The sequence below is a fragment of the Takifugu flavidus genome, chromosome 10 (genome assembly GCF_003711565.1).
Source record: "Takifugu flavidus isolate HTHZ2018 chromosome 10, ASM371156v2, whole genome shotgun sequence".
Lineage (NCBI taxonomy): Eukaryota > Metazoa > Chordata > Actinopteri > Tetraodontiformes > Tetraodontidae > Takifugu > Takifugu flavidus.
In genome coordinates this window covers 1,236,951-1,253,130 of record NC_079529.1, presented here as the reverse complement: position 1 = coordinate 1,253,130, position 16,180 = coordinate 1,236,951, and the positions used below count along the sequence as shown (strand labels likewise).

At 48.6% G+C, this 16,180-nt stretch overlaps 3 protein-coding genes across 6 annotated transcripts; all 3 read right to left on the bottom strand.

The window, feature by feature from the left end:
- Positions 1-165: 165 nt before the first annotated feature.
- Positions 166-8,777, bottom strand: sphk2 (sphingosine kinase 2). 3 transcript variants are annotated; one of them, XM_057045883.1, is made up of 9 exons: positions 8,497-8,777; positions 7,221-7,325; positions 5,716-6,969; positions 4,482-4,631; positions 4,312-4,406; positions 4,119-4,234; positions 3,618-3,821; positions 1,962-3,534; positions 166-1,827 (listed from the first exon to the last, which is right to left on the bottom strand). In XM_057045883.1, the coding sequence occupies exons 3-9, from the start codon at positions 6,188-6,190 to the stop codon at positions 1,765-1,767; spliced, it is 2,676 nt and encodes an 891-aa protein (XP_056901863.1). In that variant the 5' UTR covers positions 6,191-6,969; positions 7,221-7,325; positions 8,497-8,777; the 3' UTR covers positions 166-1,764. The 3 variants fall into 3 exon arrangements, with proteins under 3 accessions (XP_056901863.1, XP_056901860.1, XP_056901861.1); XM_057045880.1 differs by lacking the exon at positions 7,221-7,325; XM_057045881.1 differs by lacking the exons at positions 7,221-7,325; positions 8,497-8,777 and adding an exon at positions 8,063-8,452.
- Positions 8,778-8,901: 124 nt separating this feature from the next.
- On the bottom strand, positions 8,902-11,251 carry rpl18 (ribosomal protein L18). Its single transcript, XM_057046169.1, has 7 exons — positions 11,141-11,251; positions 10,367-10,453; positions 10,175-10,282; positions 9,910-10,008; positions 9,705-9,828; positions 9,437-9,506; positions 8,902-9,025 (listed from the first exon to the last, which is right to left on the bottom strand). The coding sequence occupies exons 1-7, from the start codon at positions 11,234-11,236 to the stop codon at positions 8,950-8,952; spliced, it is 660 nt and encodes a 219-aa protein (XP_056902149.1). The 5' UTR covers positions 11,237-11,251; the 3' UTR covers positions 8,902-8,949.
- Positions 11,252-11,624: 373 nt separating this feature from the next.
- si:ch211-120k19.1 (uncharacterized protein LOC563199 homolog) lies at positions 11,625-13,209 on the bottom strand. 2 transcript variants are annotated; one of them, XM_057046186.1, is made up of 6 exons: positions 12,945-13,209; positions 12,669-12,850; positions 12,204-12,545; positions 11,960-12,030; positions 11,856-11,885; positions 11,625-11,759 (listed from the first exon to the last, which is right to left on the bottom strand). In XM_057046186.1, the coding sequence occupies exons 3-6, from the start codon at positions 12,520-12,522 to the stop codon at positions 11,640-11,642; spliced, it is 540 nt and encodes a 179-aa protein (XP_056902166.1). In that variant the 5' UTR covers positions 12,523-12,545; positions 12,669-12,850; positions 12,945-13,209; the 3' UTR covers positions 11,625-11,639. The 2 variants fall into 2 exon arrangements, with proteins under 2 accessions (XP_056902166.1, XP_056902165.1); XM_057046185.1 differs by lacking the exon at positions 12,945-13,209 and having other exon boundaries at positions 12,669-12,934.
- Positions 13,210-16,180: the final 2,971 nt, after the last annotated feature.

Genomic DNA, 16,180 nt, shown 5'->3' with positions numbered 1-16,180 from the left:
TGCAATTGATCAAGTGTATTTGGATCTCTGGTTGGAAAAACGTGAACTCAGAGATCATACATTTTTAAATCTGACAACCTTTGAAACATTTATTCCAAAAGTTAATTGTGATAAACTGAATATTTTGCTGAAACAAATGCTAAAAAAAAGACAGAAAACAAAGAATTCTTTGTGAGCAAAGGTTTTTACTCCACTTTCAGCAGTCAGGTCAGGTTTGAAGAGCTCATGATCAAGAGACAGAATATACAGGCTTAATATACAAAGGCATTAATTTTGATCAGGCATGACGAAGACATACAACATGTTGTATGAAATGAGGTGAAGTTGGCACGATTGTAATGATATGCACATCCTTTGTCCACACCGAGGACAGTATATCAGCAGGTTTTAGCAAAATAATTTCCTTTTTAAGACATTTAAACTTGTTACGTTTTCTTTATAGTGCTGAAATATGAAAGGAATTCTACTGGTCAATTCAGCGGATCCTTTCACAGGATAAGCTCGGCTGGTCCGATTCATCTCCATAAAGAGGCTGATACGATGAAACGAGCTGCTCCAGTTTGTACTCTTCTCACATCGAGTTGAAACTCCGAAGTAATCCATAAATCCTGACTTTCATGCAGAAACAGAGAATTCTAATCTAACTGAATCTATGACTGATAATGTAATGTGATCCACCTGTTGCAGAAGAGATATTTCAAGTGGAATATTAGTACTAGAGCACTTGCTTTCAGACTATAACCTTAAATCCATGTGAGTTCACATCAGACAAGTCTTTTTTTATTGTTCTAATCTCTCACTATTGCTTTTGCTCACAGAAATAAAGTAATGCTGCAAATGAGTGTGATTTTGAAGTGTTATTACAGAAGATTCCGAGAAAACACAGACAACATTGTCAACTTCAATATGTAGTGAGGTCTAGTAGTGACAAGGTGCGTCCACTGGCTAAGCAAACTGGCAGATTACCGGTACTTTAAAATGTCAGTTCTGGTCACCGTTCAACGGTGGCCTTGTTCCTAATGTGCTATATAAACAAAACAAAACAAAACAGTTGTTAAAGTGCAGGTTTGGCCACATTTTATATCCCATTGATGAAGACTAACGTGCTCAAAGATTACACGAGGAGGGTCAGAAAGTGGACTGAATTCATGTGTTGGACAGATACTTTGATACAGGGAGAAAGGTAACAAAGCTCTGGGTTTCTTATGCAAGTAGAGAAAGGACAAAGGTACACTTGTACTATTCGGTGTCAGATAAGGCAATCAGGGACGGAAGATTTGATATCTACACATTTGGACAGGGCGGGGGCTGGAGATAGATAAACACTGGAATCAGACGTTTGCCAAGCGAATCTGGATATCTCTTTAACTGAATTTATATTTCTTTCTTTTCATTAAAAGGCAACAATCAAGTAGTGCTTCACTGCATGCTGCATACAGCTATGTATACATCCAACACATGCACTGTCTGCACGAGGAGTTCCACAAACATTCACTCGTTCTTCCCTCTTACCCAAGGCTGTGCAGTGTTCATGCTTCAGGCTGCGCATGGCGCCATCCAACAGCTGTGCAATGAGGTGCATTTTTCCTCCATTTTTAAATTCACCATTAATCCCTGCAGCCGGGCTCCAATGGCGCATGGCTCGACGCATTATCCCTTTCATTAAACCGGAGTTTGACCCCTGCCTTAAGACTATAGATGAAATCAGAGATTACATAACGCAGTCGAATGCCGTACGTGTCAATCAGCTCAACCAATCCCTGACTAGAATCTAGTAATCCTCACTCCTGAGTCGCCAACGATGAGACGAGCCATGGAAGGGTGAACCTGGACAGAAGAGACAACGAAAAGGCATCGGCATGAATTCCAGCATCAGCACTCATCAAAACACTGCGTTATTGCAACTTCTATTCCAGAAAGATGACCGGAGAGTCAGAACAGATATCAAGAGGTTTCCCGACCTGTGCCTGAAGCGGTCCATAGGGGACCAGTTCTCCATCCACCGTGAGCGTCCCGCGTGTCGACAGAGGCTGCAGCCTGAAGGCCCTGCAAGTCACATGACTCACATATGGCGAGCTGACGGAGTGATGAGTTCCTCTCTCCATGGCAAAGAAAAGTCTTAGCAGAGTGGCTCTGGAGATGCCCGCCCGCACGAAGGTCAGGTGGATCAGCCCGTCGTCGAATCTGGCTTGGGGTGCAGCATAAAGGTCGGCCCCGAGGTGGGTCTGGTAAAGGGCAAGAACCAGGACAAAGTCACCTTCTATTGTGACCCAGTCCCTGGTGGGAAGGGGTTGGTCAAGAGGCGGCAACAAGTCATCTCTAGGAAGATTTAAAGGCAGGCAGAACGGACGGTTCCTTTGGGGTCCTGCTGGCTCAGCGATGTCAAAGTTAAAGGATGAGGAAGGGGTGCGCAGCGAGGGCGAGGGCGAGGTGGAACCTGGGGTGTTTGGACGGGGAAGGAGGTAGGATGAGGAGTGCGGGGAGGCACAGGAAGGAGAAGATGGGGGCGTAGGAGAGAGAGACAGAGAGAGAGAGGAGAGTTTCGGGGGCAGGGAATTTGAGTGGGAGTGCTGGAGGAGGGAGAGGGGCCTTGGCCGAGAGTTCTGGTTTTGGTCCAGGGACTTGGGCTTGTAAGAGAAGGGAGAGTGGCGAAAGGGAGAGGAGATGGTGAGAGCTCGCTCACGAGCCACTTCCAGTGGGTAGGCTTCTTTCTGGTAGTACGTTCCATTCAGGTCCATGTCTTCCACCCCATATGAGGCATTAGAGTCCGGGCAGGTCACCTGCCCGAGTGGCTGGCTGAAGAGGGCACTGCTGATCTGACTCGAAGGGGCCGAATTCTTTCTCAGAGCCTGTCTGACACCCTGAAGTTCATCCTGATAAGGGCTGTCGACCTGCTCATCTGCCTCTTTCCCCATATCAACCTCGCAGCCGTCCCCCGGCTTGTCAGGGGGCAGTGCTCCTTCTTTCCCATCAGACTGGACCCTCCCTCGGCCGTCCTGTCCTCCGTCCTCGTCCTCCTCCTGCGCGTTTCCCTTATTTTCCCTTTCATCCTTGATCACCGCCAACCTTTCTACCCTTTCCATACCGCATTCATCCCTTTCGTTTGACTCGGAACTCGTCCCAGACCTCTCCTCTTCTGCCTCCATCTCCACCTCCCCCTCGCCCTCCTTCTCTCTGTCCTCTGCCAGGCTGCTCGCCCTCACCACGCCGGTTCCTCCACCCCGAGCCCTCTCCCTCCTCCTCTCCCTCTCTCTCTGCCGCTCCTCTCTTTCCCACTCTCCTTCACCCCTGCGCAGGCTCCGTTGTTCACTGATGCCCATATCAGAGCATGTTCGATGTATGGGTGGCCGGCAGAAGCCCTCCAGGCCCTCTGTGATGCTTCGGGAGAGGGCCCTCCGGGGCGGAGGTGGCGTGGCATCCGGGGATGAGGTACAGCTGGGGGGCAAGAAGGACAGGCGACCCTTGTAGGATCGGAGGGAAGCTATCCGCACCAGAGTGCCCAGCGTAAAACGAGCCGAGCCCAGTCCGCGATACCTGAAACACAACAATGATTCCAGTATAACAGCCGGCCGGTCGTGAGCGACGATCACGGGCGTAGACACGCAGAGCAAAGGTACCTCTCGCTCTCGATGTCCACATCGGACACGAAACCCCAGGCGACAGAAAGGAAAGAAAACAGTCTTTTGGGTGCTGCGGGATGATTGTTGCTCGATGGAGGAGGGCTGGTTGTCACGGATACAACATCCATCGGACGCACGCCGCCGCGGCAGAGTAAAAAGCAGCAGTTTAGAAGGAGGGACTCCCGAAGGCACATGTCATACCTGACGCAGGGAAGAAGAGAAGACAACGAACACTTCTCAAACAGTGTTTCAACACACAAAATACAGGACCAAGTTAATTCATTAAATGATAAAAAACACAAAACTCTGGCGGCCAATAATCTAGCTGTTTAGTAATTAGACATTAGAGCTAAATGTATCCGTCTTCAGACGCACCTAAAAACACAGATTACAACAAAAGACAAAAATACAGAGGAGGCATATTACAGAGAATGATCTTTCTCCTTAAATCCCATAAGCAGCACTTTTACACAAAGGGCACGAATGAGGCGTGTTTACCCGGCGTTGTGGTTGATTGAGCCGGCCAGTGCATTGCCAGATCCACAGGGCAGAATACCAACAGGTATCTTTATTGCTTGTTCCCAATCCGGACGCTCCATCAGCCCATTGATCACCTAACATCCACAATAGCGGGTTATCAGATCCCATCAAACGTTACCGTCCTTTCTCAACAACCCTGCGCTCTGCCCACCTCGTGCAGGAGGCCGTCCCCCGAAACAATGACGATGCCGTCCCACTCGGGCAGCGAGATCTCTCGGATCAGCTCCCGGGCGTGGTTCTGCCGCTCTGAGACACACCGAATTATTTAGAACGTCACTCAGGAATGTTCTCTACATATCAGCTCGCCTGCCTTTGCGTTACCTGTCTGGATGAGGTTGTAGCTGATGTTGGCCTCCCTGATCATGGGGAGGATCTGGGTCTGACACCACTGCATGGCCTGGCCTCTCCCACTGAAGGGGTTCACCAATAACATGAGTCGCCTGGGACGAGGTAGCAAACGTCTTGAAAATTCTGGAGCGAAGAGAAACGGGTTTGCAAGAGTAAGAGCTCGCCGCTTCGTCCACAACATTCTGTGTATTCTGTCCACGGGTGAATTAAATGAAATTGTGTTGGGAGTTCATCCTGGTCGTTGTGATCAGTCAACATTTTAAGACACTTCAATTAATATTATACATTGTTTTAACACCTGTGGTTTACGTAAAGGTTTACAACATCAGGCAAAACTGGTCTGTGCAGAGTCAGCACGTTTTTTAGGATGTGTTTATCATACTTTCATTTATATTTATTTCATTCCAAAGCTTTGAACAAATGTAAAATTATAATCTGTTTGGGAGTAAATGGAGTCCAGTGGTTCAGGGAAGATGATGAAATGATAATCCTGGATTACGTAACAAACCACACCACAGTAAATCCACAGGAAAGTCAAATGACCTCAGTTATAATGTCTAAAGAGGACAAAAGGAAAGAACTTTCAGCACGGCTTCCAATAAAACAATAAAAAGAGTTTCTGCATTTTGAACAGCCTTGTTTTGCTACATTTGTGAGGACATCTAAAGGTGCATCATTGACAATTATTATCCCTGCAATAACGATCAGATCCAGAGGCGTCACAGATTAGATTAAAAAAGGAGGAACAAGTAAAGAAATAGGATCATGAAAAAGGTTAGCACGCACACTTAAAGGTGCACAATTAGCGCCCGTACGTGCGCTGGCTGCACTGCTGGGCTGATGAGAGGGAATGAAGGATATAGGCAGCACATAGGAAGGGATGTCAAGCAGCAGCGGCTCCACCCTCTCTGTCTGGGACGGTGTGCACTCAACAGATAAGGTCAAAAACCAAATAAATGTCAGCCGCACATACCCCAGAAATGCTTCACGCTCTGACCGATCTTTCTGCTATCAGAACCCTTCTCCTCAGGAATGTGTGGGGGCACACTGACGTTAAGCTAACTTGGAAGTTACGCAGGAGGGCAGCACAGCAGGGAGAACTTTTATCCACGTGAACATTAAGCGGTTCACACTTTCATTAAAAACAACAACAAAAAAAGAAGATTTGTGAAGCCGAACGACAACAAAGCCTCAGTGAGGATCTCACCTGTGTCGGCGGTCACCGTCACGTCTCTGAGCAGACACTGCACGGCGGCTGCCCATCGCTCTGCTTCGGCCCTGCTCTCGGCCAGGTAGGCCCTGACCTGCCGGCGCCGAGACACCCCTTTCCGCCTCTTCCCCGGTGGGTACCAGTACAGCACCAACAGTGGGGGCGCAGGGGCCCGGGGGCAGCTGCAACCCACCAGCTCCGCCAAAGGCAGCATGAGGCGGGCTTCCTTCCCCGAGCGGGTCCCCAGACGCTGGATGTGTATGTGGGTGTGGGTGAGGGTCAGGGCATAGTTGGAGGCCAGACTGGGGGTAGGAGAGGCAGCGGGCGATAGCCCCACCTGACCACCGGGGCTGTTGGGGCAGCTGTTGTTGTTACCGCTGCCGCTGCCGCTGCCGTGGGAGCCCCAGCTGGCAAACTGGCTGTGGAGAAGGGCTTCTGCTGTGGAGGGTGAAGACGGTTCCGGCGAGCGCATCTTACCGGCTCAAATGGGTCTAGTGGAGGCAGCCGAAGTCAGTCTCAAGAGCATCTCCAAGACAGCCAATTTGCACTTTGCAATGTTCCCTTTCCAGAGGTTGAAAAGATGAAATTATCACAAAAAAAAGAGGTTCTGTCACTAAATGTAAACTCCTTCCAGTACTTCCAACAATGTTTGGTTGATGATCATTAATCCAGTGAGGACGGAAATTCCCAGTAGAGTTTGATTCCAGTGGATAATCAACACTTCAATACATCAACAGGCAATAACACTTAAGATATATGTAGCATCATATATGTTCTTCACAAAGATTGCATAAGTTAAAACAAGTGCAACATCAATCAGCCTGTTCCGGTAAAACACAGAGCAGCGTCGCCAAGGTAAAACGAACACTTTAAATAATTCCACAGAGGTGAAGAAATAAAATTCAGTCGACACGTAAGCACAGAAAAGTGTATTCGGTGTGATAAGCACTGCCACAAAGGCCGGCCTTATCGAAACATTTCAGAGTTCAAAGCTTTAAAGTCGCTGAAATGTGAAGGTCAGAACTCTAGACAGTAGCCTGGTTCCTTTTAGTTCCTCCACGCAATCACACGGGCAACATTTGCTTCACCTCTGACCCCGAAAAACACAAAGACAGATAAGATACGGCAAAAAAACTCCTAACAGAAAGAAAACAAAAGACACACTGAGGGTTGCAGGAGGGTCCTTGGCTCATGTCATGGCTTCAGTGTTTTGGAGACAAGTCTCACGTTCCCTCCCAAAGACAAAGGTCCCTGAACAACGAGAAACAAAAGGAGAAACATTAATGCTGTACATGCAGATAGAATCTCTAACGAGGACACTTCAGAGCGCGGCAATAAGGCGCAAATATCCCCGACTGCGGGAGCAAAGGTGAACGTCACATCGCATCTTGACAGTAGGTGGAAGAGCGACGATAAGAGACAGAGATTATCCGTCGAGTGAAGCAACAAAGATGTACCAGGGACTTTTTAACTGAATTGCATCTTTGTGCCGAGTGACTCACAGTCACAATTCCTTAAACGGCTCTGCTGACATGCTGGGTTGTGTCCGCCCAAAGGTTGCACGACAGTGAGCACATCTCGTTGATTCGCTGGCCTACACAGCTGTTCTGTTCAGGCAGAATTTCAGGGAAAAGGAAGTTCTTTCAGTCATCATCAAGAACCAGGTTATTAGGAAATTAAAGGATGTTTCGCAGGTTTTAGTCCAGAAACGACGCTAAAAACCGTTTTATTAAGAAATAAAAAAAACTGCCATAAGAAACATTATTAAACAAAAAAGGGGGCTCTACAGAGCAGGTTTGGATATTAGTGGAGATTCAGTAGCATTTATACAAGCCATTAGACTGCGTTTTAGCATTAGAGTCGCCATAAATAGATGGATGACCATTCAGAACCAGGCGTGACTGGACTGCTTCCATGGATGGCTTTATCTTTAATGTTTCAGGGAGTGAGGAAATATTATGCAAGATGTCAATACTTGGCCGATGTCCATTCTTGATAAAGCACACAAAAAGAGACCCAAGTGATGCCCATTGTTGCCCCTCATGTCCTTGAAATTCAGGGCGGGTTCACCCAGAAATAATACCAGCTAAATTTGTCCACCCCGCACACAATGAGGCTGCTGTTGCACGACTTGAAACTATTTCGGGCAGATTTGAGGCACAAAACATTGCAAATCCCTAATGTTTCCCAGGTAAATTGGCACGGGCTTAACCAAAGCACTGACGTACTTATAATGCAAAAATTCTGTTTAGCCATTAAACTTTAACGTCGGCTAACTGCTGCCAAAACGGGACATTCATTACAGGTAACTGTGCACTCCTGTGCGAGCCTTTATTCAACCCACCTCGATGGACTTCCAGCTTTTATCCAAAGACAGAATTAAGAGTTGCAGGAGTCAGAGGCGAGCACACACAAGCTAATCTTGGGACGACGGGAGCGACTGGAAACTGCTGCGGGACCAGCGCAACATAGCTGCGGTTAGCGGCGGCTACGCGCTCGCCTCTCATTAAAAAGCTCCGGTTGCAGCATTCTTTCGACCTCGTTGAAGCTGGTTCGTTAATAAACCCCGCTAACCAGCAGCTGTTCCCCCGATAACTTTGCGGGTCCCGTTCAGAGCCCGTCTGCAGCACCGCAAGTCAACGCATGCGACGTTAGCGACCAGCGCCAGGATCCCCGCCGCGTCGCGGCGAAGGACGGAAGGGGACGTTTCGGAGACCCTCCGACGCCAGGACGGGACCACGGCGGCAATAACGACTCTCTCAATAAAAGCCAAAATACCTCATCTTGTTTCCCCCTCTCGCGACGAGCGACTTGCGTGGAAAACGGTGCCGGAAGTGTCCGGGGACGCAGCAGCGGCGGCTGTGAGCGGCGGGGAGGAAACCCAATGGCGATAAGGGAAGCGGCGCAACGCCCACCGACATTCTCCAATCATCGGCAGGACGCAACTTCCTGGCCAGCTCACTTTTCCACCAGCACTGCTGAAACAAAAGAATCCCGACGTCCCGAGTGTTGTGACGCACCTGTTTGCGGGACAACGACGAAAACAAAACGCGACCAAAAACACGCTGGAAATTCCTTTCTGCTGAGCCGCAACTGTCATTCCCGTGACGCCATTCCCTAAAGAATGTCAGATTATGTGTCAGCCTTAATAAATACTCCCAACAAACAACCCAGAAGCATGTGTTGAATACAGTCAATCCTTTATTTTTGTCAGATTGCATCAAAAGCGGACTAGTTCTTGTAGCCGCAGCTGGGTCGGCGACCCCGGGCCCTCTCGAACTTCCTGCCCTTGGAGCGGATGTAGGGCCTAGAGGAGAGAATAAATCAGCGTTACAACAACGACAACACGGGGCGCGACGCAGACACACAAAGCATTTTCATTCTGGACAATGTTGCCAGCCCTCATGGAAACATTTCTGGTCGTCTCATTTAAAAAACAGTTGATGAATTGACTTATCACCTTAAAGGAAAAGATAAATCCGCCCTAAACCCACAACCATGTTGTGACCTGCCAGGATTCCACCCCAATTCCATAGAAACAGGGTCCAGTTACATATTCAGTTCCAACAACTCAAATGCCGCTCGTCACCACTACGGAATTGCTGACGAACTAATCAACATAAAAATACATTCATGGCTACTCTGGTGGTTATCACCCCCCCCCCTCGTTTCCTGTGTCAACCCCAGAGCCTGATGCCAAAGCTGTGCTGAGACGTACTTGGTGTGGCTGTGGGGGGTTCCAGGAGCCTTTCCAAAGTGCCTGTACACCTCTCTGCTTTTACGTGGGCCTGGGGGGACAAAGTCACATCGCAGAGTTAAAGCAGAGCCGACAACTACACAGGATTTAAATGGATGACAAGCACAAATATTGACTTGTTCAGAAATGTACTGATCTATAAGGGTTTTCTTAGGAGACAGGATTGGGCCAAGCCCAGTAGTTAGTGATTTATCTACTTCATCAGTGTGATGAAAACCAGCTCATTTACCTGACAGCAGCACTGTGCCGTGGCCTTTAGGAGAGGCCAGAGCCAGCTGGTCGAAGGTCATCACCTGACCTCCTGCCTTCAGGATCCTGCGGCGAGCGCCGTCAGTGAATCTCAGGGCACAGATCTGTGTGAAATTTCAAAAATAAAAGTAAGTAGCAGAAGCTGAATTACTGAATTACACTGTGGCAAAAGGTTCCAGTCTTACCTTGAGCTTGGGGAGGGTCTGAATCCTGACGTCGTCGGTGACTGTTCCCACGACAACGGCGGTTTTGTTCTCACGGCCAGCCAGCTTCATCTTACGGATCTAATTCCAAAAGAGAGCAAGTACAGAAATTTGGACGCAAACTCGGCCATATGAACTCTGGTAAAGAGTCATCCATCTACAGGCAAAGATAGATATTAGACATTACACTTTAAACTATATGAAACCAAACACCATACACAGAAAGACCATAACAATTAGAACTTACCAGACGGGAGATGGCGATGGGTGGCCTGTTAGTTCTGCTCATGAAGAGCCTCCTCAGGACAACCTTGTTGAAGGGGGCATTAGAGCGACGGGCCAAGAACCTGTACAACTGAACACACCAAAGAGTCACTAAGCAACTTCGTGATGTAAGTATGGAAGCACAAGTGCCACATCAATGATATGAGGGCTTTACCTTGACCAGGAGCCTCAGATAGATATCCTGGCTCTTTGGTTCTTTCCTGTGCACCTTACGGTCCTTGTTGTGTCTGATGTCAATTCCCTGGAAACAAAACAGAAGAAAAATCAGCTTAATTGCCCCCGAGATTTCATCACCACGATGAAGACTTTGGTTAAACCGATTACTCTTTACAAACATTAACATGCACATTTATAGATTGTCTACCTTAAAGTAATTTAAGCAGTTCACTTAATCTTTCTCGTTCTATTGACAAGCAGCAGCATAAGGACCCCAGCACAAGTAGTAACAAGGCAAGAATCAAACATTTACTCCAATCTGGACCGTATTTTTTAAAAACCTTTTTATAAAACAGACTAAACATGTAATGTTACAGCACAGGCCAGCTCACACGTTGACATTTCCAAGCTAGCTGCTACCTGAAGCACCCAAGCTAACGCGTACAATTAAGCAGAATTTCATTATTCAACAAAGGATTAACTCAAGACATATAAAATGCACTCGGTAAAATATTCCGCATCCCAAACAACATTAAAAGCTCACTCCTAAGACATTTCAGTGCGTGAAGTGGCTCGGTATAGTTATAGACACCGCCGGCGTTAACGTAGAATGTTTTCCTCTACCAAAAACTACAAAATCCTAATTAGAATTTAATTTAAAAGATACGTAGAATCGGTACAGGTTGAGATAAATATGTGGAATGCTTTGATTGATTCGATGTTTGTGGATAATAAGGAAACCCTATTTGTAATTTTAGCTGGCAGCACCTACCATCTTGGACTCAGAACGAAAAGGGAAAAGGAAGAGCCGAGATCTCGCGATAAACACGGCACTGAAGTCTCGGGTCTCTGATTGGTTACAGAACATTCATTTCCGGTCACCGCCAGCATAAAACTACTGACACTTTGTGATGCTGCCCCCAGCGGTAAAAATGTGCGTTACAACAGTCATCATTTTGGTAGGCAAAGGATTATCTGGTCTGATCCAGGTTTATTTATTTATTGTTTTAATTCCAGTTTTAATCCAGAGGACATAAATATATTGCCCAAGTATTTTAGAAGTTACAGTTATTTCAACTTTTTTTTTTTAAAAGTCAGACCTCTGAACAGTAGAATTTGTTCTTATCTTATATTTACAATGTGTCTCAAAACATGTCAGCAAGACCAAAAAATGCATTCTCTTTCACAGTACATAAGCGAAAATACTACTAGAGTGAATTTATATTAAAATAAAAGTTCAATACAGCACCCTGGAATTGAGTTTTACGAGTTTATTCAAATTTGTGTCCAGGCTGCTGTCTGAGGTGACACAGGTAGATAGTGAAGGTCAGAGCGATTCCTCCCAAAAATGTTGTCCGTGCCACAGGAGGGATGAAGGCAAAGTTCACCGCCTGAGGTGGAGGAAGCGATTAAAACAGTTATAGCATTTTCATGGATGTATTTGTGCATCCGTGACTGAAAATCTGTGTGTGAATACACAACATTACCTGCATGGTTGACCAGAACACCACTCCAGTCTGAACAAAACAAAAACGTGTACATTTTACTGTTATAATATAAATTACAGTCAAGTTTAAGGAACTTTCTTTACCTTATAAGATGTCCAAAATCTTTGCCTCCAGTCTTCAAAAAGGTTTTCTTTCCTTTCAAGTAAACTTAGACCTGAAAAAGAAATACAATTTATTGTGGCCTGTGTATTTACTTTAATAATATTTCAATAATTTCTTTGATTCAGATGGAGATGCAATTTTTACATTACTGCTGTATGTTCAGACAACAAGTATTATGAGTACAAAAGGAAAAATAAGGCAGCAAGGATAAAGAGATGCGCTCACCGATATAAAAGGCGCTGATGGTGAGAGGAGCAGCGAGCAGCTGGTCCACCACAACCTTCCCAGCCACCGCCCTGACGCCGCCTCCCGGCAGCGCCCTCTCCAGCCATCTCAGCCAGTGGTAGTTAAAGTTGGCATGGAAACAGAAGCCCACGGTGGCCACCCGTGCTGTCTGACACAGGTCGACGCCTCCTCCACCCTCGCCGTGGCTCCCGCCGAGCACGCTCTGCTGGATGAGGTCGGCGGAGGCAAAGAGAGTCGTATAACCCAGAACATTGCTGACGTAGGGGTGGGCCTTGAACAGAGCCCAGGCCCTTTTCATGGCCGATCTGCTTGATTAAAGTCCTTCATGACACACACAAAAAGATGAATTACATTACAAGAGACAAAGACACATGAATGTAATAATCTATAGGCGGTTGTGTTGGATCATAGTAACAGTAGTAGTGATCTATTAGCTTTTCTCACCTTCTCCTTTACTAAAGGGAGACAAGCTCCTTTCCAGCTGGTGTTGAGGGACGAGGAGGAGCTGCGTGTGAGAGAGTTCGTCTCCCCGGGTCAAAGTTCGCCCACTGTCGCATAGAATGTGCGGATTTTATCAGCTGTGTGGGGAAGGAGGACCCACGTGCGGAGGGACGGGTTGCATTGATCTGCAGACACCACAGAGCTCTTTAATCAGGCACCATCGTGGAGAACGGACGCAGCGAGGGCAGCACCGACCCTCCAACTGCTGCCTGGACTTACCGCAGATATTTGGTGGAGTGTTGAGGCTCCTGCTGGAAGTTGGCAGCGCAGCGCCGGGAAAGCACATGTGTTGGGGCTAAAAATAGATCTGAACGCTGCAGCACTTTCTGGCCTTAAGCGGCGCAAAAGGCCTTCTTTTTTTTTGCAGGTGTGTTTATTAACACAACAAAGGAACAGTTATGGCTGGAAAATGGGACGCGTGCTCAGAGGAAAGACGTGTCTTCATTTTAGCTTATTCCTACTCAAAGGAACCCTGGAACGGTGCACAAACCCAAACCAACGACATTAAAACAAGCCCAAGCGTGAAGATGCAGATGAATGGAGACGTCGAGGGCTTGTCCTGCGCCTCCTCTCGCCTCTCTGGCCTTTGTCACCGTCTGTTTATTCATCTGCAGCCACAGACATGCAAAACTCTGCTCTCATCCTGAGCAGCTGTAAAGGTCAATTAAAGGCACTAGCAACCATCTTAGCTCTTCCCTCTGAGAATGTGATAATTAGGGCTGCAGTTTAAGCCGATCAATTAAGGGCTTGTTAACTGCCTCAACTGGTGTGTTTGTGTCTCCCAGTGTTCCAGGAGCTGCCTTTAGTGCGCCGCACAATGGAGACGTGTGCCCACACCTCCACCAGCGCTTGACTCCTCACACAATTGCTCCTTTCTCTTCAGCGGCTCTCATCGGGTCTCGCTAACTCTGCCGCCTTCAATTTGTGGAGGTGTTTTTCATTCATACAGCTGCAGGAAGAGAGAGAGAGAGGGAGAGAGGGAGAGAGGGAGAGAGAGGGAGAGGGAGAGGGAGAGGAGAGGGAGAGGGAGAGGGAGAGGGAGAGGGAGAGGGAGAGGGAGAGGGAGAGAGGGAGAGGGAGGGAGAGAGAGGAGGGAGAGGGAGAGAGAGGGAGAGGGAGAGGGAGAGAGAGGGAGAGAGAGAGAGAGAGAGGGAGAGAGAGAGAGGCCATTTATGCATTTACGTGGAACTCTTGTGTCACTTGACTTAAATTGCCACATGTAGACTCTAAATATCTACGCAAACATGGTGGACAATTAAACACCACCCCCACCCCCACCCCCCACCCCCACCCTCCCACCCTCTCTCTCTCTCTCCTCTCTCTCTCTCTCTCTCTCCTCTCTCTCTCTCTCTCTCTGAATGCAGACGTCCTGCGTCCGCCTCAGTGCAGTTTGGACAGAGACATGAGGACACGCACCGCTGCCTGAGGACCACATAAGGTGAGGACATCGTGCTGGTATTGAGGGGAGCACAGTGGGACACGGGTGAACAACTTTCTCTGCACGTTTGATAAAAATCTGCATTGAATTATTCCACCTTTATTGCTGTCAACGTGTAAAAGAGCAATTACAGATGAAGAAACTGGGGTTGAGCTGATTCCAGCAGCATCTGTATCATTGTATAGAGCTGATCCACTAATGAAGCAATGGGAATAATGGAAATAGGTGGATTTGATGAAAGCAGATTTTCTTTTCCTATTTTAAAGGGATCTTATTTGTGAGACGACTCAGTGTTGCTAACGATGCTCTCAACAGACGGACCTGAGCACCAGGCATCATCATTTGGATCCATCTTTTGTTTACGCCTCTCGCAGCCATGCATCCTTCCTTCTCCGTCAACCTGGAACCCGGCTTGGATCGGGGCGTCCCGTGGGGCTGCGACCTCTACACTTTTGTAACGTCGGCGGCGGGTCACATGATGAGGACCCTGCAGAAGCCCCGGAAAAACCGCCCGTCCAAGCGGCAGGTCAACCACCGGCGCTTCCTGCACAACATGATCCAGAGGTGCGTCGACATTCGGTGCCTTTGACGGCGCCTTTTCAGGGGAAGTCTCACACATTTTGCTTTTCTTGACACCGTCCGTTTGTGCCTTTTAACAGGAAGTTTGCCGACATCGAAGCAGCGAACCACCGTCTGGCTTCTGCTCTTTATCCAAAAGAGGAGGAAAATAACGCGTCCGTTCTCGCAGCAGAGGAGCGGGACGCCGTTGACCGGCCGGACGGCTCCTCGCCTCGTAAATCCAGCGCCGGCGACCACGACCCCAGCGTGAAGAAGGACTCAAAAACCACGAAATCACAGACGGTCGCCTGCAGCGCGGCGCAGAAACGGGAGAAAGAAACCGACGAACCGGTTGAACTCAGGCCGACGAGCTTCCAGAGGAGGCCTCGGCCCGCTGGTCGCCCCCACAACGGCCCCCCCGAACCGGTCAGGAACATCCCCGGAGACTCTCAGGTAGCTCAGCCCGACTCAGATGTCACCGAGTTCCTCCAGGACGTCGACGCGGACCCTTCGGTTTCCCCGGGCCTCGGCCTGCTGCCTCCCGAATCCCGCGACCTCTCAGTCCAGATGTTTCCTGGAGCCTCCACCTGCGCACAAGGCCAAAAGAACATTGCAGACATGGCGGAGAGCCAGTGGGCCGAGATCATGGACCTCCTCGGCGTGGGCAGTGACGACGGGGGCTACGCGGAGGTGGAGGCGTACCTGGAGAGCATGTGCGCCTCCAGGGGCGACGCCGGGCCGGACGTGGAACCGGCTGGGTTTGGATTCGTGGACGCTTCTGATAGTTTCGCTGAGAAGACTGCGTCTGAGGGGGGGCGCTTACACGGCGCCACGTGCGAGTACGCGCGTGAGGACGGACGCGGCTGTCAGGAACCAACGCAGAGCCAGAATGGGGGGAGTTTCCAGGTCGGCCTCGGTGTCGTGGAGCAGCAGCTCCCCGCGGCTCTCAGCTACCAGAGCTGCTGCATGCTGGGAAACGACCCAAACTTCACACCCTTCCAGGGCGTCGCTCAGTCGTTTACGGTCCCCCCCCATTACGATAAACCGCGCGCCATTCCGACGCCGCCACACGAGGAAGAGTGGCCGTTCACCGACATCCTGGAGGACAGGACGTCGGTGTACGGCTGAAAGCACCGGTCCTGCTGTTACCTGCAGCTTGTTCCATGAGTCAGAGCACCGAAAACGGCTGTTTGTGTCAGGACATTCGGACGCATTTGTCAGTAATGTGGGATTATTTATGACCCTCGTCAAGGTCAAGGTCAAAGTCAAAGAACATCGTTGGTTAAGCACAACTTTGCCTTTGAATTTCGACCTTTTCTAGATTTTTGTTCAGAAGTGGAGAAAAACACGCTGCATGTTTACTGTCAACAGGTTTAAAGTGCTTACAGGTGAAATAATAATCCGTTCATTTAAAGTTGGGATGTTGTGTTGTGTGTCGCTGTTGTGGAACGATGTCACT